At 44.5% G+C, this 21,318-nt stretch overlaps 1 protein-coding gene across 3 annotated transcripts in view; it reads right to left on the reverse strand.

Moving 5' to 3' along the window:
• Positions 1-21,318, reverse strand: part of LOC146037083 (kinesin-like protein KIF14) — a 68,934-nt gene that overhangs the window by 35,624 nt on the left and 11,992 nt on the right. For all 3 annotated transcript variants that reach the window (XM_083160996.1, XM_083160997.1, XM_083160995.1), the window contains 7 exons: positions 19,575-19,670; positions 18,137-18,189; positions 8,748-8,778; positions 6,994-7,101; positions 6,501-6,611; positions 4,361-4,476; positions 209-381 (listed from right to left, as the gene is read on the reverse strand). In XM_083160996.1, the coding sequence (XP_083017122.1) occupies positions 209-381; positions 4,361-4,476; positions 6,501-6,611; positions 6,994-7,101; positions 8,748-8,778; positions 18,137-18,189; positions 19,575-19,670 (688 nt within the window). The remainder of the gene's footprint in view (positions 1-208; positions 382-4,360; positions 4,477-6,500; positions 6,612-6,993; positions 7,102-8,747; positions 8,779-18,136; positions 18,190-19,574; positions 19,671-21,318) is intronic.

The raw sequence follows: 21,318 nt of genomic DNA on the forward strand, positions 1-21,318 counted from the left end.
ATAATTGATCATAAATAATTTGAATTGGTCCTGGACCACCAACCCGTGGCACCCCTGTAAGTGTCCCGAGGCACCCCAGGGAGCCACGGCACACAGTTTGGGAACCACTGTCCTACACACATCTCTACATAGTACAATGGCAATTTGCTATTTTTATTATTCTAACCCTAAAAAAACAACTGCATTTAAATAGAAGACCACCCAGTACCTCTGATTAGAGCAGCATTTGAGTCTTCATTTACTCTGGCCACATTGATTATGTTCCGCGCCTGACTGGCATAACGCAGAGTGCTTAGACTCTCCTCTAGACAAGCAGATGTGGGACTGATGGTGGCAATCATGGCAGTCTTAGAGTTGCCACCTAAACTCTCCTTCAGCAGCCTTGAAAAATGTAAGAAAATAAAAAATTAATTCTAGAAAGAAAAAAAATGAGCGATACTAAATCTATTGTTCGTTTATTTTCCATTTCAATACATTTTTTGTAATTTGATCACTAAAGAGTTAGCGGTTTAGATATGATAAAAATAAATAAAAAAAAGGTGGTGATGGGGTATATGCTGGGTTAGATAGAAGTAAATGTCCAAGAAAAAAAATGATAGGACATCAGCTATAAGTACACCAAAAAATAGTCAATGTTCAAATTGTAAAGACAAAAAAAATTAATTCCTTAAAAAATATTTTCCAGTGGTACCAATAAAAAGTCACAACATACATAGAGGGTAAAATTAGATAATTAACAGCCAGAAAAAGCTGTATATCGAACGTAAGCAAAAGATAAAGGCACACCTACACATGGGCCAGAAGACAAAAATGACTGGTTGATGTGTAAACGGGTATATGCATAAGGAGACTGAGGGAAAGATGTAATTACCTCCGCTCCTGGATCCCGGGTCAGTCAGTGTCCCAATAGCACAAGTGAGTCGTGAATCCACAATGTCCACCTGCCCCTTCTCTGTGTAGTGTCTGGTTTGAAAGGGGATACAGCTCACTGTTCAGCAGACTAATTAGCTGGCAGCAGGTACAATGCTGCCTGTCAATGTGGGCCTGCTGCTCCACTATTCCAGTGTTCAAGATCCCTTGTGGATTGAAACGCGTTGGCCATTAAGGTGTGCCTTATCCGTTGCTTTATGTCAGATATACAGCAAAGTATTTGTATGTTCATTTTCTATATTTTTACTGTATGTTGTGTGACTTTCATTGGAATTCCTATGGTACCATTAGTAAATATTTAAGAAATAAAGACATTTATGTCTTACTATTTGAACATTATCTATTTTTTTACATACTTCTAGCTGATATCCAATTATTTTTCTTTGACATTTACTTACATCTAACCCAGTAGAGACTAGACCACATAACCTCTATTTTTTAACTATTTGGGAACTGTTGGTTGAACCCTTTATGGGTTTTTTTGCTGTAGGGAGGAACGTATCACAGGAGTTGGCCTCTCATTACTTCCCTGGTTCGATATAATGGTAGCAATGTGATAAAGGCTGAAGAGGTTTGCGCAAGGGGCTCCGTAGGGGTGCCGGATGGGTTCCCGACAGTCGGGATGCCGACAGTCATTTACCCGACGTCGGCATCCCGACTGTCAAAATGCTGGCAGCCGGGTGACCGACGGCCACCCGCTATTTTCCCTCGTGGGGGTCCACGACCCCCATAGAGGGAGAATAGAATAGGTGGCTCGCGTAGCGAGCCACCGTGCCCGCAGCGAGCCCGCAAGGGGCTTTTTTTGCACTCGCCATGCTGTCTAACTCCGGGCAGTCGGGATCCCAACGTCGGGATAATGACTGTCGGGATCCCGACTGTCGGAGTCCCATACCACACCCCTCCGTAGTGCTCGCCCTGGAGTCTCAGCAGTTGGTATTTAGACGGTCATTATTCCAACATCAGAATCCCGACTGAGCGTCATACCACAACTGTTATCCCAGGAAGGGGGTGAACATACAGATTATATGCCCAACATAGGTTAGAAAAAGCAAGCACAGGGGGAGATAGATAGACCTTCTATCCTGTGCAGCACTAAGAGGGAAAAGATGTGCTCTACTTAAGAAGCTAGTGTGATTTGGCCAATTTTCATCAGATTTCGACAGATCGGGCAGAGAAATCGGGTGAAAAGTGACCAAATCACATGTATGATATCCAATCCATGGCCCTGTGTGTACCAGATCGAAGTTGGAGATCAGACATCCTGCACGTCCAAACTCTCATTTTGACACCCCCCCCCCCCTCCCGGCAGCAGGGAATGGGAACACGTACAATGTGATCCTGCCGCCCAGGAAGTTCCTGGGTGGTTCAAGAGGGATCAGCTGTGACTTCTCCTCTCAGAGAAGTTGCAGTAGTGTATGAGGCCTGAAGACATGTTAGAGTAGACCTACCCAGCCCACCCACTTTGGAATTAAGGGTGGGTGGTTATTTTGGGTGGATTTAAAAGAACCATCAGGGTTCCTGCCTTTACAGCCTCAGTAATTACACCCAAGTTTTGTGGTTTGTCCTAGAACACAGGGCTAGGTGCCAATCTGAAGTGGGCATGTCTTGCATGATCCTTTTTTACCACACTCCCATTGGTGGCACTTTTTCTTTGTTATGCCCCTTCAATAAGGATATGGTGAACAAAAGGCTGTGAACACGATCACTAAACTCCTTTGGGTTGATGTTATTGTATATATAACTCAGGGGTAGGCAAACCTGTAGCACTCCAGCTCTTCTGGAACTACTGTACACATCCTAGCTTGCACAGCCACAGTTTGGCTGTTAAGGAATGCTAAGCTGTGTCAGAGCATGTTGGGAGTGACCATTTGCCTACATCTGATATAGCCAAATGTTGAAATGCACAAACCTATTGTTAGTACAATCATTGTACGTGCTGTGGCAGCTACAGGACACTGAAGGTTTGCACATTTCAGTATCTCAGGGAAACTTTTTGTTTCTCAAAAATCAGAGCCTATGGGCCGTGGTCCACCACTGCACAAACCAATAAACCCTTTAGACAGGGCCGGATTAACAATGGGGCTGATGGAGCTACAGCTCCAGGCCCACTCTCTAAAGAGTTTTTGAAGCTGAGGGCCAGAGCTTTCCAATGAGCCCGGCCCCGCATTGCTAGCCCTCCGGGAACCGGAGATACTGCTAGGTAAACCTGGAACGTTTTCCCCTCTTCGAATAACATGGGACCCGCTAATTCTGACCCCCACCCGGTTCCAACGGCTGCCAGTTCCCCCTCTGGCATCACAGAAGCTCGAGGTTGATCTCAATCCCAAATCGCTGGGTCTTCAATCTGATACCAGGCTGGTCCATATGGGTTCATTGGTTCTAGAGATATTGCGGGTAAACTGATTTCATTTTTTCATTTCTGAAATGTCATTTCATGGCTGTTCATGTTGTTTGAGGACAGATTTTTTTGGAACCAAATGGCACAGTTTCACAGGACCAAAATCATTCGAAGCCCACATGTAAAAGGCTCAGTTGGTTCTGAGGATATAGATGGTTGTTTTAGGAGGGGGGTTCTCTCCCCATCACACCAGAAAATGCAGGGACTAGGCTGGTGTAAAATGGGCCTGCATGATCCTGGGACCATATTCCCAGGTAAATCCCTGAATTTTTACTCAATCTGTGTGCCATTATGTGAATTTTGGCTCAGTCGGTGTGAATTTTGGCTCATTCCATATGGCATTATGTGTAAGAGACAAGTACAGTATAAGGGGTTACTATTGTGTTGCATGATTTGTATAAGGGGTATATGGTGTGGTAAACTTAGGTGACCACATAAAAGGTGCTGAAATGTTGTCCAAGTTTCGGCTTTCAGTATTTTTTTTATGGATGACCCCACAAGTATCTTAGGACATCGGCATCCTGCGGGTGCAGCTTTGGAGGGCATCCGCCAAAATATCTCCCTGCATTTTTCCTATGCCAGCCCCCTGCCTTTTCCAGGCATATATAATTAGTTGAAAGTATTTACACAAATAGAGACACACCCATGAGCAGACCACCCAACCAGAACACTGGTCACGCCTCCCACATTAGGTGCTGGCCACAAACCCTTTGTTGTTTGCATTATTGCGCATAATAGGCCCTTGATAATTTTCAGCTCCAGGCCCATTTAGACCTTAATCTGGCTCTGCCTTTAGAGACTTCCTCCTAAACTGCTATGGACACTTTCTAAATCTAAGATAGCAAGAGCAAACCAAACATACTCTGGAAATATCCAATTATACTTGAAGTATCTACTAAAGTAGAAAAAAAATTGTATTAACAAACAAGAGACACCATGATTTCTGAGTTATAGCCCAAGCTAAACCCACTTGGCAGGAGTAGTCACATTTGATGTACCAAGTGCTGGGAAAAGACAAATTGCTTGACTTACCAAGTAAGCACAGATTCTCTGTAAGGTATAAAGGGTCGCCTGTTGTCAGACCTCTCCACAAGGGCAGATATCACTTTCCCCAAAGTAAGCAGTGACTTATTGATGCTGGCACCCTCCTGAAAGACCGTTATTAGGAAATATTGGTTTCTCATTGTGAAATCTGAAATAGAATTTCTTTCTGAATTCTGGATTAACTAAAGCCACAAGAGGTGTTTGGGTCATTCACTCAATGTTGTACATAATTTAGGTTTATGTAGACCAGGGGTGACCAAACCTGTCCTCAAGATCTACCAACGGTGCATGTTTTCCAGGCAACCTGTGGATCTATAGTAGGAATGAATGCAGCAGGTTTGAAAATGTGACCGTTCGTATTGACTGCAGCTGTGCACCAGCTAGGTGATCTGGGGAATGTGACAGTAATGACTACACCTGTGCACCAGCTAGGTGATCTGGGGGAATGTGACAGTTAGTATTGGCTGCAGCTGTGCACCAGCTAGGTGATCTGGGGAATGTGACAGTAATGACTACACCTGTGCACCAGCTAGGTGATCTGGGGGAATGTGACAGTTCGTATTGACTGCAGCTGTGCACCAGCTAGGTGATCTGGGGAATGCGACAGTAATGACTACACCTGTGCATCAGCTAGGTGATCTGGGGAATGTGACAGTAATGACTACACCTGTGCACCAGCTAGGTGATCTGGGGGAATGTGACAGTTCGTATTGACTGCAGCTGTGCACCAGCTAGGTGATCTGGGGAATGTGACAGTAATGACTACACCTGTGCACCAGCTAGGTGATCTGGGGGAATGTGACAGTTCGTATTGACTGCAGCTGTGCACCAGCTAGGTGATCTGGGGAATGTGACAGTAATGACTACACCTGTGCATCAGCTAGGTGATCTGGGGGAATGTGACAGTTAGTATTGACTGCAGCTGTGCACCAGCTAGGTGATCTGGGGAATGTGACAGTAATGACTACACCTGTGCATCAGCTAGGTGATCTGGGGGAATGTGACAGTTAGTAATGACTGCAGCTGTGCACCAGCTAGGTGATCTGGGGAATGTGACAGTAATGACTACACCTGTGCACCAGCTAGGTGATCTGGGGAATGTGACAGTAATGACTACACCTGTGCACCAGCTAGGTGATCTGGGGGAATGTGACAGTTAGTATTGACTGCAGCTGTGCACCAGCTAGGTGATCTGGGGAATGTGACAGTAATGACTACACCTGTGCACCAGCTAGGTGATCTGGGGAATGTGACAGTAATGACTACACCTGTGCACCAGCTAGGTGATCTGGGGGAATGTGACAGTTAGTATTGACTGCAGCTGTGCACCAGCTAGGTGATCTGGGGAATGTGACAGTAATGACTACACCTGTGCACCAGCTATGTGATCTGGGGAATGTGACAGTAATGACTACACCTGTGCACCAGCTAGGTGATCTGGGGGAATGTGACAGTTAGTATTGACTGCAGCTGTGCACCAGCTAAGTGATGTGGAAAATGTGGACCATTGGTAAATCTCGAGGACCGGTTTGGCCACCCCTGATGTAGACCTTCTGAAGTTGACACCTGGATTCGAACCATAGTAAGGGCAATGGCATATCTATAGTGGGTGCAAAGAGTGCAGTACACAGGCTTCTGGGTCCTGGGAGCCCAAGCCAGACACTCTACAAACATTTCTTCTATACTTACCTCTATAGTACTGTACAAGACCATGTACAATAAGTATAACATTTCTGCACCAGAGGACATGACACAAATAAGCATCAGGGTGTCAGAAACTGAGGGTTAGGTGCCATTGTAGGGAGTATAGATTATAAGGTACAGAGAGAATGAAAAGCACATGAGGAGAGAGGGCCTTGCTTGTGAGCACTTGAGTGCTATTCAGGCATTCATGACTTCAAGCATGGAAGTTCTACATTCCACATGTACAAGCTGGTCATGTGCGCAGACACAGGCGGTATATCATAGCAGGAACAGAGGGGCAGATGAATTAAGCCTGGTGAAGAGATAGTGGAGATAACGTGGAAGTTGATAGTCAGCTCTTTGGAAAATTACAGTTGGGAGTGGATTGGTTGGGGCATTATCAACTTCCACTCTCCCTTCACCAGGCTTAATACATCTTACTTACTTTCATTCTAACACCATTGGTCTGCGCTGAGCTACAGCGTTCACTTCCTGCCAAGTCCACCAAGTTGACTCGGCTAGTTCTTGTATGAATATCTCCTTCCAAAAGATCAGTCTGGAAAACGGACATATGAACAAGTTATTGCATTCAGTTCCTGCTTTGTATGCACTGTACTAGAGATAACACATGGAATTAAATTTCAGAGGGATGGGACCTTAAGCTCCATACACACTAGCGGAAAGGCTTATAACGTTAACGATAATGGTGGCATTCATGGGTCAGTGATACACTTAGCAATATCGTTCAATGACATCAGTTGGTCCCTAGCAGGCCTCATTGCCGATCTAGTCAACATTGTGCATCCAGCACAGAGGACACGATTGGATTTTAAGAGACGTCGCTCAGAAGGAACAAATTGCACCATATCTTTTAAAAATGGTCTGGTATGCATGGAGCTTTACTTGCACCAAAGGATGAAATGATCCCTCGGCCTTACCATAGTTTGGGTTACAGATAGCATAAACACTGAATGGGATCGGGAGCTCTTGTCATTCATTCCTGTGGCTGCCGTGGCCCTTTGTTTGTTGCCGAACTCAAGCCACTTCTAGAATTACAGTACAAAAAGCATTGATTAATATAATGATAAAGATATTGATAAAACAGAACAAAAACCACATATAAAATATGTCCTAAAAAAGTTAAAACTATTTAAGTACATAAAACAATTCAAGTTTAATACACGTTAGCATTTAATTACACAATTTAGGTTTGTATGCATCCCAAAATCTTAAGGACCCCCAACAATTCCCATTTTCCAGGACACACGGCAGGTGCACAGGTGTACTCAGTACACACTGATACAGTGCATATGATTCATAGGTGGAACCAATTATTTCACTTGTGTCTGAGGAGACCTGGAAAAAAAAAAAAAAGGTACAGTATGCTGAGGGAAGCCGTATGCTGTCAGATAGTTAAAACACTGGATACTGATAAAGTGGTGATTTTGCCCTTTGGTTCTCTGAAAGGTTTGATATATATATGACTGATAACTACCCGTGTTAAGGGGGGGGGGGGATTTTGAATTATTTTTTTAACATACTGTACGCCCCTTTCAGCTCTATACAATTGGCTCAACTATAGTATATCCTATTTTTTGGAGGACTTGAAAAAAAAGTTGGAACATGTCGAACTCTGAAATAGGCTTCAGTTTTGGCAAGGCAAGGACCTACTCGTTCGATGCAAATCTTTCCGCCGAACCATTTTTCATGTTTGGAAACAGGAAGAACTTGCAGGGTGCCAAATCTGGAGAATACAACAACAATTCGTAGCCGAATTGCATCAATTTCGCTGTGGCGATATGGGAAAAGCGAATAGTGGGGCAGTTTTCTCTTCAACGCATTGTCAAATCTGCCCAATAATTCAGCATTACTGCCCTGTGATCGTTCTTCCCTTTTCAAAATAGGCGATGAAGATTATGACATTCAAATCCGAGAAAATGGTAGCCATGACCTTTCTGGGCAATGGAACAGGCTTTGCCTTCTTTGGTGCACACTCGCCGGGTGAAGTCAACTGTTTTGACTGATCCTTCATTTCTGGCATGTTGTGATGGATCCATGTTTCAACAGTCCCGTAACGGTGCAAAAACTCCTTCTGATTGCTCTTAATGACATAGCTTTGTCATGCCCAAATGTACATGTAGGATATTCTGAACACGGTCAAATCAGATTCAACAAATCTCTGATCTTCATTTACTGGTCTACCAATACGATATCATGGATTTTGTGAACCATGCCATCCATACTGCCCTCAATTGGCAGACCTGGACTCATCATCGAGGATGGATCTACGACAATGCTTTCATTAAATTAACCAATAGTGGATTATTGTTAAAGGTGAAAAGTCTCTATAAACTGCTTCCAACCACTCTGATTTCCTCACATCGAAAAACAAGAATCTAATAACCAATCGGTACTGCACGTTCTCTATAGTTAGAAAAAAAAAAAAAAACTTGCTCACTTCCAACAGCTACCAAAACAAAAGTACACAATAAATTTATCTGAAAAGAATGGGCGGCTGAAGACTTGCTGAGAGCTCTCAGCCAATCAGCAGTCATCCATTCCATTCTCAGCCAATTAGCAGTCATCCATTCTTTTAAATGTTTTTTTTTTATTAATTTGCCTCCTACCTCCAGCTCCCCAGGAGTATCACATGCACAGATGGTGCTAGTGACACAGAATCAGACAAACATACCTTTACATCTGTGAACGAAGTAACCACGTACCTGTGAGGATAAGAAGCAAAATTACTAGAAGGTAATTTAGTTGTATTAGACCAAGAGGTAAATAACGTAGTTGTCCCCTCCTGCAAAAACCTGCTGTTTTCTGTCCCCTGGCACCAAGGCACCAACTGCTCCACTGATTAGATGCCAATCCTATTGTAATCCCTGCGGTCCACCCAGGGGCTTAACTAAAACTTTGTGGGCCCCATAGCAAAATTTAGAATTGGACCTCCCGCAATGCCCCTTACACATTATGCGACACTTTAATGCCTGTTATATATGGGATACGGTCAGCATCCTGGCAGTCAGTATGTTGGAGTTCAGTATACATTCGCCAGCATCCGGATTGCTATCAGAACACCAGGGCCAGAACAGACTCTCGCGGCATAGAAACATAGAAACATAGAATTTGACGGCAGATAAGAACCACTTGGCCCATCTAGTCTGCCCCTTTTTTTAAACATATTACCTCAAACCATATTTGATCCTTATTTTTTTGTAAGGATATCAATATGCTTATCCCAAGCATGTTTAAATTGTACTACTGTATTTGCGTCTACAACCTCTGTTGGGAGGCTATTCCACTTATCTAGTACTCTTTCTGTGAAAAAATTCTTCCTCGCATTTCCCCTGAATCTTCCTCCCTCTAGTTTCAGTGCATGTCCTCGTGTTCTGTTGCTCCTCTTCCTGTGAAGAATGTCTCCCACCTGTACCTTGTTAAAGCCCTTGATATATTTGAAAGTTTCTATCATGTCCAGTAATGTGTCTGCTGCAAAACCAGACTGCACCCCGTGCAAAATCATCCTAGCAGTGGTGCTTCCCACACACCCTGCCTGTGCTGGCTCCCCCAAGCCGTCGTAGGGTCTGCAGGACTGTAATTATGCCACTGAATGTAGCCATGTTAATGTTTTCTGTGATGGAGCACGCTGTGCCGGCCTGTCACTATTTGTAGCTGGTGATCGCTCCATTAATTTCTAATGGAACAATCACCACCTGTGAATAATCACAGTCCGGCCAGCATGCCACATCGCAGCCAACATTACATTTATATGTATAGGTCAGATAAACCCATAAAAAAAAAACCACTGTAAATAAAACACTTGAAAGTTACTTTTTCAATCTAATCATATTGCTGCTACAACACGTTCATGCACAGTAGCCCAGCTCACCAGCTGCAGCCAGCAGGACTGTCTCCCTCACTTTCTGTCCCAGGCACTAGGCTGGTAGCGTGGGTGCATGGCCTTTCATTCCAGAGTCTTTCCAGCAAAACGCAGGGCAGACACGAGCAGGGTCCATGCAGGTCACTCCTGCTTCTCTCCCCACCTGACTTCTCCCACACTGCGCGACCCCACCTCCTACCTAATCAATGGAAACTTGCTGCATTCTAGAATTCCTTACAATAGTTTCCATCAATGTTTCAGGCACAAACCAGCACTGCAGATAATCACGTTCTTGGTGCAGGCAGAAAATCTGCAATTTGCTTCTCTCTTAAAATGAACTCAGATAGAACTTCTAAAGTTTGCCGAATGATGGACAGTTGGGTAAAGTGTGTGGGGCTCTGTACAGCAACGAAGGAACCTGTGACTTAGGTCTTCCAAATGTTACTTCACACTGCACATTCTTCTCTAATAGAACAGAATAGAACAGTAACTTACTTTGCGAGTTAATACTGCAGCCTGACAAGACAGGATGGGAGGAGGGGTTGTAATAGGAAGATGGATGCACTCTTCCATCATACAATTATCACACCTCCGCTACTGTGATCTCACCCATTATCAGATGAAGTTACTGACAGAGGGAAAAGGTTCATACACATCAGCAGGAAGCTGCAGCACATCGCAGGTGCCTGAATCATAACTTTTATCTGTGGGTAATGGACAACAAATATTTTACCCAAGGGAGTCAGACTTATACCCCTTTCACACCAGAAATGCAGAGACAAACCCGGGAATTACATTCCCGGGACAAGCAGGGACATTCCCAGGTTGGGACCCATTCACACATGCTTTTGAAGCAGGGACACCTTTCACACTGAACCCGGGATGACCCCGCATTTCTATGAGAATAGCATTGAAAATGGCCTTTTTTAGGCTCACATTAGATTGATTATTAATAATTAAGACACAAAACATTCGTAGTGTTTCAGCCTTTGTTTACTCGCATAAAGCAAGGATTATACTCACGATAATACCTTTTCTTCGGAATACTTCATGGCAGCCATTACATTGGGTTTATCCCCCTCTCTCTCCCAATTAGACAGGTAGTTTTTTCCTCCCTAGGATCCAGCTCCTCCTCTTCCTCATGCTATATAACTGAGCACCTCCCCTTAAACCATAGTCTTTTGAATGTCTCCGTCCCGATCCTAGGGAAAAAACAGAAACAGGGAGGGCTAAAAAATATAGGCTGCCATGAAGTATTCCGAAGAAAAGGTATTATCGTGAGTATAATCCTTGCTTTCTCCTTCATACTTCATGGCAGCCATTACATTGGGATGTACCAAAGCAGTAGGGCGGGATATACAATACCTCAAGCCAGCGCTTGTCTTAGGACTTCGCTTCCAAAACGTGCCTCTGCCACATCCAGGGCATAATGTTTGGAAAACGTGTGCAGAGATTTCCAAGTAGCCGCTTGACATATCTCTCTGGCTGATACGTTCGCCTCTCTCGCCCATGAAACCGCCATTGCCCGTGTTGAGTGTGCCTTAATACCCTCAGGGACTGGACGTCCTACTTTTTTGTAGGTAAAGGAAATAACCTCTTTAAGCCATCTTGAAATTGTTTGTTTCGCTGGAACGAATCCCTTCTTCGCACCTTGCGGAATCACAAACAAATTCTCTGATTGTCTGAAGGTTGCAGACCTGTCCATATAAATTTTTATGGCTCTGACCACATCTAATGAATGCAAATTCTCCTCCTTCTTATTTGAAGGATTGGGAAAAAAACAAGGTAATATAATTTCTTGATTTAAATAAAAAAATAATACCACTTTTGGCAAAAAAGAATTTTTAGTCTTCAACACCACCTTGTCAGGAAAGATTTTAAGATATTGGTCTCGAATGCATAGCGCCTGGAGTTCACTAACCCTTCTGGCTGAAGTGATCGCCACCAGGAAAGCCACTTTCCATGTCAAAAACTTAAGGCTTGTCCTGTCCAATGGCTCAAATGGCGCCTCCATAAGCCCGTTCAGCACCAAGTTAAGATCCCATTGAGGAACCGTAGAGCGAATCCTTGGCCGGATTCTCTTGATGGCCTGACAGAATCTTCTTACTAGGGTATGATCTGCCAGCCTTTGGTCTAACAATACACTTAATGCTGAAATGTGCACTTTCAGGGTAGACACTGCTAGGCCCTTGTTGAAACCGTCACACAGAAATTGCAGAACATGAGACATGGTTGCATTCGGAAACTGAAATTTGTCTTTAGACCACTTAGCAAATATCCTCCAGACTCTGTAATAGATGGCCGATGAAACCTTCTTCCTAGCCTGAAGAAGTATTTCTATTACTTCTGGGGATAGATGTTTCTCTCTCAATTGCTGCCTCTCAATTTCCACGCCGTCAATGACAAGTTCTGAGGATCTTGGCATCTGATTGGTCCCTGGGACAGAAGATCTGATGATACCGGCAGAAACAGAGGTCCTGCTACCGCCATGCTCTCTAGCATCGGAAACCAAGCCCTTCTGGCCCAAAATGGTAGAACTATCAACACATGGCATTTCTCTGACCTGATCTTCCACAGCACCCTGTGAATGAGAGAGAACGGCGGGAACACGTAGGCTAGGTCATAGCTCCACTCTTGTGACAGGGCATCGACTCCGCACGACCCGTGTGCTGGGTACCGGGAGAAGAACCGGGGAACCTTTTTGTTGACCGATGTCGCCATTAGGTCGATCTCTGGCATGCCGAAGTGTTCCACTATGAGCTGAAAAACTGACTGCTTTAGTTCCCATTCGCCTGGAACTAATGTATTGCGACTCAAGAAGTCTGCAGCTTGATTTTCTTCTCCTGGAATGTGCAAGGCCGTAATAGACAGGAGATTTACTTCGGCCCACGACATTATGTTCTCCACCTCCTCCAACAACACCCGACTTCTTGTGCCTCCTTGACGGTTGATGTAAGAGACTGTCGTGACATTGTCTGAGAACACCCGCACATGCGACCCCTTTATTTCGTCTGCGAAGAACTTTATCGCCTGCCACACCGCTCTCAGTTCTCTGTGGTTTGATGACCAAATCTTTTCTTGCATTGACCACCTCCCTTGGCACGATCTTCCCATCCCATGCACCCCCCAGCCGGAGGCGCTGGCATCTGTGGTTATCACTACAAATGATGGACTTTGCAGCGACCACCTTCTTTCTTTTAACAGATCGTAGCTCCACCAATTTAGAGAGTCCTTTACTGCGTTTGGAATCCTTATTACCTGATCTAATGATGTGCGATCTCGTGAGAACCTTAGAAGAAACCATTGCAGTGGCCTCATTCTCCATCTTGCCCACGGCGTAACCTCTACTGCTGAGGCCATCATCCCCAGCAAACTCATTGCCGTTCTCAAGGGCACGCGGGAATCGTTGTGAATGAGAGAAACTAGTTGTTGGACTTTCTCGCATCTTCTCTCTGAGAGCGCTATCTGAAAGGAGATGGTGTCTACTAGAATGCCTAAGAACTGGATGTTTCTTGACGGGATGAGACGACTTTTTTCCCAGTTGATCATCCAGCCGTGTCTTTGAAGAAACCCGATGGTATAGTCTCTCGCTATTACACTTTCTTCTTCGGAATGTGCTGCTATCAGGATGTCGTCTAGGTATGCCCATACCATTACCTTTTGTCTTCTTAAGCTTTCTATTAACACCACCAGAACCTTTGTGAAGACTCAAGGTGACGAAGTTAGCCCGAATGGCAGGCATGTAAACTGGAAGGGTCTTTTTTTTATGGCAAACCTGAGATACTTTCTGTCGCCCGGAAAGATGGGAATGTGAAAGTACGCATCCTTCAGGTCGATCGCTACTAGATAATCGCCCTTTCTGATTCCCATCAAGATAGACTTGGTTGTTTCCATATGAAACTTCTTTTTTTTCTTAGGCGATCGTTCAGACTCCTCAAGTCGAGGATAGTTCTGAACCCGCCTGAGACCTTGCTTATAACAAACAACCGGGAGTAATACCCCAGTCCTCTTTCTTTTAACAGAACTTCTTCGACTGCTTTTGTGTCGATTAGATCCTGCACACTTAACTTTCTGTATCCGATAAAGGAAGTTTGGAACTTAAAAATTTTGCCCATCTTGGCCTTAACAGAAATTCTAACCGGTATCCTTGAGATACTACCTCTAGGACCCATTTGTCCGAGACGTTCTGTTCCCAGACGTGAGCAAATTCCAGCAGTCTTCCTGCTACTGGAATTTGCCCCATGGCGCCTCTGGCGTCACTGCTTTTGAGCTGTACCAGAGCTTTCGCCTCTCTTTTTAATATATTGGCGAAAAAGTGCCCGTGACGTGCCTGACGCGTACTTGTCACGAAAAGGCCTACCTGGCCTGTATGACCTGGCCTGTCTAAATGACTGCCTGTTAGAGTAGGAATTAAATCTACCCCTCCTATCCTGGGGTAACCTAACCGATTTACCCCCCGACATCCTCTGAATCATTTGGTCGAGCTTACTCCCAAAGAGAAAAGCACCCTCATATGGAAGCGTAGCCAACTTATTTTTAGAGTGCGAATCCGCCGACCATGACTTCAGCCAGAGCGCCCTTCTGGCCACTACTCCTGAAGTCAGGGATTTAGCTGAGAAATCCAACATGTCTAGTGACGCCTCACAGACATAGTCTATAGCCATTTGTATCTGAGCCAGGCTTTTGCTCATATGATCTCGGGAGGTTCTGTCCTGCATATCATCCTGCAATGCCGCACACCATATGCGTAATGCTCGAGACAGAGAGGCTATGGCTACGCCTGCCTTCATAGACACGGAGGTTGATATGTGCAATCGTTTTAAAGCACTCTCCATCCTCTTTTCCATAGGGTCCTTTAAAGATGCACCGTCTTCTAACGGAATAGTCGTGCGGGTAGTAACCTCAGAAACGGATGCATCAATCTTGGGCACATTGCTCCATTTCAAAAAGTCCTCATCTTCTAAGGGAAACATCTTATCAACCCTCTTAAAGGACCCGACACGTTTGTCCACATTATTCCACTCTTATCAATATATCCTTGACAACTTTGTGGACCGGAAAGCATATGCCTTTTCTTGATCTGTCCTCGAATAACGTATCCAGTTCCGTCTTGACTGGCTGCTTAAAATTCAAGGTCTTATATAGGTTTTTCAACACCACTTCCACCAGACCTAAATCAAACAGACGCTCGTCTTCAACCACTTCTCCAGACTCAGCCGTGGAATCACCTGTGCCGTCATCAGACCCGGCCACTACTGACCCACCGTCATCGTCCACATCCAAACTGGTCTGAGACCTAGACCTCTTATTGCTAGTGTATTCTTTCTTAGAAACAAAATTTTTCTCCATCCACTCTCTAAGCTCTGAAATCTGGCTAGACACTGAAGAAGCTTCCTTCTTTTGAAGACAATTTTTGCACAATACATCCTCTCCAATAAAGGACTTCACACTCTGGGCAAATCTTATCCAATTTCTTTTTGGCTGTCTTCTTTTTGGTAACTACAGACACACTAAAACAAAAAGAAAAGATAGACTAACTAACTGACTCCAACTAGCATAAGAAAAATAACCAGTCCTCACTGAGGACTTACCTGGGCAGCGGTACATTCACATTAGGAGAGGCTTCCTCCATATTGCAGCTGAAGTATATCCACGTTAAACCAGCACACCATGCAGGAAGAAGCAGCAGCGCCTGTTACACCGGCCAGGCGCTATATATACCAGCACTTCCGGTGCTGTGGAACGCAGGCCGCGTGCTGACGTGTTGCATACGCGTCATTTCCTCCCCGGCGCCCATAGCCACGCAGGACGCCGAGTAGGGAAGCGCTGGATGCTTCCTGCATGTGGAACGCACGCGGTCTGCCTATGCACCGCAGACCGCGTGCCGGAAACCCGCGTCACTTCCCCTCCGGCGTCTGCTGCCCCAAACAACCAGGAACAGACGCCAGGCATTCGTGACACGCTGGATGCTGCTGCGCCCGCCTCTTAAGTGCTCTGGAATCACCGTCCACGCCATGGCCACCGCATTTAGGCTCCTGGTGAGTCCACAGGACCATACTGTGAAAACTTTTTCTTTCTTTGGGTTATAGGCACCGCCAACCCGTTTAAGCGCGCCCTGATCCATGCCGCCGGCCCCGGATCATATATATAGGGTAAGGCACCGCCACCCCTCGCTGCCAGGCTTTTACCTACTTTACCCTGACTCTAACCTAACTACCTGTTCACAGATAGAGGAGACAGGAAAAAGACTATGGTTTAAGGGGAGGTGCTCAGTTATATAGCATGAGGAAGAGGAGGAGCTGGATCCTAGGGAGGAAAAAACTACCTGTCTAATTGGGAGAGAGAGGGGGATAAACCCAATGTAATGGCTGCCATGAAGTATGAAGGAGAAAGTAAATTAAAAGGCATATGAAAGCATCTTAACCTCTAATGATTAATAGCTCTCTCACCTCCTCATTTGTCCAAGACATGGCACACATTGCAGGCTTTCTGGGGTTAAAATGCACTTCTGTGGTGCCACAGAACATGCACAGTGTCTCCCTGCATGCTGTATGCTGTCTCTGGGCGTGTCTGTGAGTGTCCTGCTAGCCAATCAGCACTAGCAGAGGAAACACGGGAAGCAGGGACATGTCCCTGCACCTTTCACACCAGCCAGTAACCCTGGAAGGACCCGGGAGCAACCCTGCTACCTAGCAGGGTTGAATTGCCGGCAAATTAACCCGGGAATTTGTACCTGGAACCTTTAACACCAGAGCTAGTCCCGGGTTGTTCCCGGACCCAACCCGGGAATTTAGGCTGGTGTGAAAGGGGTATTACTAGTGGTGTGTGCCATAGGTAGTTATTGATGCCGATCTTTATTTAACCTTAATAAAAAGGACATCAGTCTAGAAAGTTACTAAAGATGCCCTTACTACATATAGTAAGTAACTTAAACTTGCAGCAGATATCTTTAGACCTGGGGTGGCCATCTCCAGTCCTCGGGAGCTACCAACAGTTAATGTTTTCCAGATCTCCTCACAGAATCACAAGTGAAGTGATTCGCTCCACCTGTGGATCATTTATAATGTGTCAGGGAGTAATGAGTGCACCTGTGCAGCAGCTAGGTGGTCGGGAAAATGTGAACTGTTGGTAGCTCTCGAGGACTGGAGTTGGCTACCCCTGTTTTAGACCATATACTACAGTAAACTAGCCAACATGCCATATGAAATGACATGTCATTTAATGTGCAGTAATGTACATCGAATGAAAATACCATTAGGACAAAGATTTTAAAAATGCCAAGGCACACCATGAGATTCCCACAGGGCAAAACACATTAGCCCCCACAAGAAAAACAAACATATTGGTCCCCATACAAAAAAAACGATCACACTGGTCCACACAGGTAACAAATATAAAATACACAGCGGCGTAGCTATATGGGGGCGGCCATTTTGTGGTGGTCCTCAGCAGAAGAACGGAGATGCCGGGACCAGCGAAATAGGTAAGCCTGCGGGGGATTGGGGGGAGGTGGTGTAACTATAGCACCGCAGCCCCCGGCGCCCCCATATGCACAGCGCCCCCCCCCCCCCCCCCCCCCGGTGGCGGGGGCTGCGGTGCTATGGTTACGCCAGTGAAAATACATTGGCCCTTTTCATGAAAAGAAGAGACCAGTAAATAACGGTTGAACCGGTGGTGGCTGTAAGCTGGTTTGGGCATCTCTAGATCTGGGGGCACACCTGAGAGCAGCTCAAGGCACACTAGTGTTCCACTGCACAGTGGTTGAAAAACACTGCATTAGTATAACAAAGACGGAACAAAGGAACACAAGCCCTACATGATAAAGCGCAGGCAGTAGCTGCACAGTGCCAGTAAGCAGCTGAAAAGGCCAACACAATCCCAGGCAATAAATACACATATTGTAGGCATTTTAGTACCGGCGCCGCTACACAAGTCACTAGTAGAGAAGATCTTTGATATGGGGCATTCCGATGTACTATTTTCATAGGAGAGCGACTGAGGTTTCATAAATTAAAAAGGTAAGGTAATGAAGATGTAAAATACAGTGAAGCAAATGAATTAGTAGAAAGAAATGAATAGGAGCAATTTAACACCGCAGACGTTTCAGCTAGATCAGCAGGAAGCGGTGTGACACAGGAGCTTAGGAAAGGACAGAAGAGCTCGGCTGGCAGATAACAGAACCCGTTGTGATGCCAACTTACTGAGCAAGGCCGTCCACATAAGGCCCATATGTAGGGTGTTCGCGTACTTTAAGCTGTAAAAGAAAAAACTGACCTTAACAGCAGAACGGTCATTTCAAGAGACAAAACTATTTAAGGTTAAAAAAGCGCTATACGACTTCCATGTTTCGACATCGCTAATATATTCAAATAGGCATAACAAACTACATTTTTGCAATTAAAGAGCAGATTACATAAAGGATTTGCTGTAGTTTAGCAAAGATCTTTAGGATACATGTATAAAATAGCGGATTCCCATCACTACATGGTTACAGTACATATAGTACTGTACAAATAATGGGGATATTCAATTAAGTATTTTTGGCTAGCCGAAACAAACTTGACTTTTGATACGGTGTATTTAAATGTGGGCAGTTTCACACTTTTTTTAGGCTCTTCTGCCACATCATTTTTAAAAAAAATTTAAAAGCCCGCATTTTTCCCCAAAAACTATGTGGATCAACGTATTTGCCGATACTTGTTTTATGGCCATGACAAATTTCGACTATTCGAAAAATCTGAACTTTGAATATACATACATAGACATTGAGTATCCCTTCCCTGAAATTCTTGGGACTGAGCATTTTGGATACGGGATTATTCCGGAAAATTTATTTTTTTACATACTCACCTGGTTTCCCGATGTCCATCAGAGTCTTCTTCAGCGGCATTCCCGATCCCAAGGATGCATTGCGCTGGTGATGTCCCCGGTGCACCCACACAATGCCGTTGAAGATAACTCTGATGGTTGTCGTGGACACCAGGTGACAGGGTAAGTATGAAAAAAGGTGCGGGAGATACATGCATACAGTGGAACAGAGAAGCAGCACTCACAGGTTTAGGGGAAAACAAGCATGTATTAGGTCACATCAGCTGCCCAACATGTCACACCTTGAAAGAGGCGACCTGCCTCGAAACGTATAAATACATGTATAAACGCAAATTCCGAATGGACAGGCCTGAGCTGGGACAATGGTCCTTATTCTGGTTCACTCGCAAAGCCAAATTCCTTCTCAAATTGACCAAACTATGTGCATTGCAGGTGGGGCAGATGTAACATGTGTAGAGAGAATTAGATGTGGGTGGACTTTTACTTCAAAGTGAGATCTATATTGCAGTGTAAAAATAAAGCATTCAGTATTTTCCCTGCACAGAAACAAAATAACTCACCCAAATCTAATTCTCTCTGCACATGTTACATCTGCCCCACCTGCAGTGCACATGGTTTTGTCCATTTTGAGAGAAAAAAAAATAGCTTTTGTGAGTGAACCAGAATAAGGGCCAATGTTCTGCTCCGAACCCCAAAGGGATTCCGACCTGTGACTATTCCGTTAAGAATGTGTCCAAATTTCAGGAAAACAAAAACCTGCACATTTCTACTAATAAAGATCTAGAAATGGAATTCAAAACGCCCACTTACAGCTATCTTCAGGCCCACATCTCTAGGTGAATTCAACAAATCATGAATTTTCTCATTGTAGATTTCAAAGTAACTCAGTTCAACGTGATAATTAACCTGTAAATCAACATATTGCATAAAAAAAAAAATAAAGTATTATTTTTTTAATGTTTACATTTTTAATTGATTTAAAGTGCACATTGTATTTTGTAATAACATTTTTCTCTTGCCATTGTCATATTAAATCATATTCTGTAGTACATTTTCTTAAACATACTCTTACCTAATATTCCATTGTGAATATGACGGATACAAAAGCAAGGATTATACTCACGATAATACCTTTTCTTCGGAATACTTCATGGCAGCCATTACATTGGGTTCATCCCTCTCTCCTCTCCAATTAGACAGGTAGTTTTTTCCCCTAGGATCCAGCCCCTTCCTCTATATAATCTGGCACCTCCCCATAGACCGTAGTCTTTGACTGTCTCCGTCCTGATCCTAGGGAAAAAACACAAATAGGGAGGGCCCAAAAATTTTTGGGCTGCCATGAAGTATTCCGAAGAAAAGGTATTATCGTGAGTATAATCCTTGCTTTCTCCTTCATACTTCATGGCAGCCATTACATTGGGATGTACCAAAGCAGTAGGGTGGGTTATACTATACCTCAAGCCAAGACTTGCTTAAGAACCTCACTTCCAAAGCTTGACCCCGCGACATCCAATGCATAATGCTTAGAGAAGGTATGCAAGGAAGACCAGGTGGCTGCTTGACAAATTTCCTTAGTTGACACTTTGGCCTCTCTCGCCCAGGAAACCGCCATTGCCCTTGTCGAGTGAGCCTTAATACCCTCAGGAACTTCACGACCAACCTTCTTGTAAGTGAACGCAATTACTTCCTTTAGCCACCTTGACATTGACTGTTTTGACGGAGCCAACCCTTTCTTCGCCCCCTGGGGAATCACGAATAATGCTTCTGACTTCCTGAACCCCGTTGTCCTGTGTAGATATATCTTGACAGCTCTCAAGACATCTAAGGTATGCAATTTTTCCTCTTTCTTCGTCAGAGGATTTTGGAAAAAACAAGGCAAAACAATTTCTTGACTTAGATTAAATGAGGAAACCACCTTGGGTAGAAAGGACGGCCTAGTCCTCAGCACTACCCGATCCGGGAAAATCTTTAAATACTGTTCTTTAATGCACAGAGCATGGATCTCTCCCACTCTTTTTGCTGAAGTTATTGCAACTAAAAATAACATCTTCCATGTTAGAAACTTTAACTTCGCTCTGTCCAATGGCTCAAACGGAGCCTCCATTAGTCCATTCAAAACCAAATTAAGATCCCACTGGGGGATTATTGACCTAACTCTAGGCCGGATTTTCTTGAGAGCCTGGCAAAATCTCTTAATTAAACTATGCTCCGCTAGTTTCCTGTCTAGCAGCACACTCAGTGCCGAAATCTGGACCTTGAGTGTTGAAGCCGAAAGCCCTTTGTTAAGCCCATCACAAAGGAACTGTAACACTTGAGGAATGTTCGCTTTAGGAAAAGTGAACTTGTCCTTGGACCACTTTGCGAACACCCGCCATATTCTGTAATAGATTTCCGACGATATTTTCTTCCTCGCTTGGAGAAGTACTTCAATGACTTCTGGGGATAAATTTTTGTCTCTTAGTTGCTGCCTTTCAATTTCCAGGCCGCTAAATTTAATTTGTGAGGCTCTAGACAATTGACTGGGCCCTGCTTGAGCAGATCTTGAGTCACTGGA

This window comes from Crinia signifera, chromosome 9, assembly GCF_055691185.1.
Source record: "Crinia signifera chromosome 9, ASM5569118v1, whole genome shotgun sequence".
NCBI classification, from domain to species: domain Eukaryota; kingdom Metazoa; phylum Chordata; class Amphibia; order Anura; family Myobatrachidae; genus Crinia; species Crinia signifera.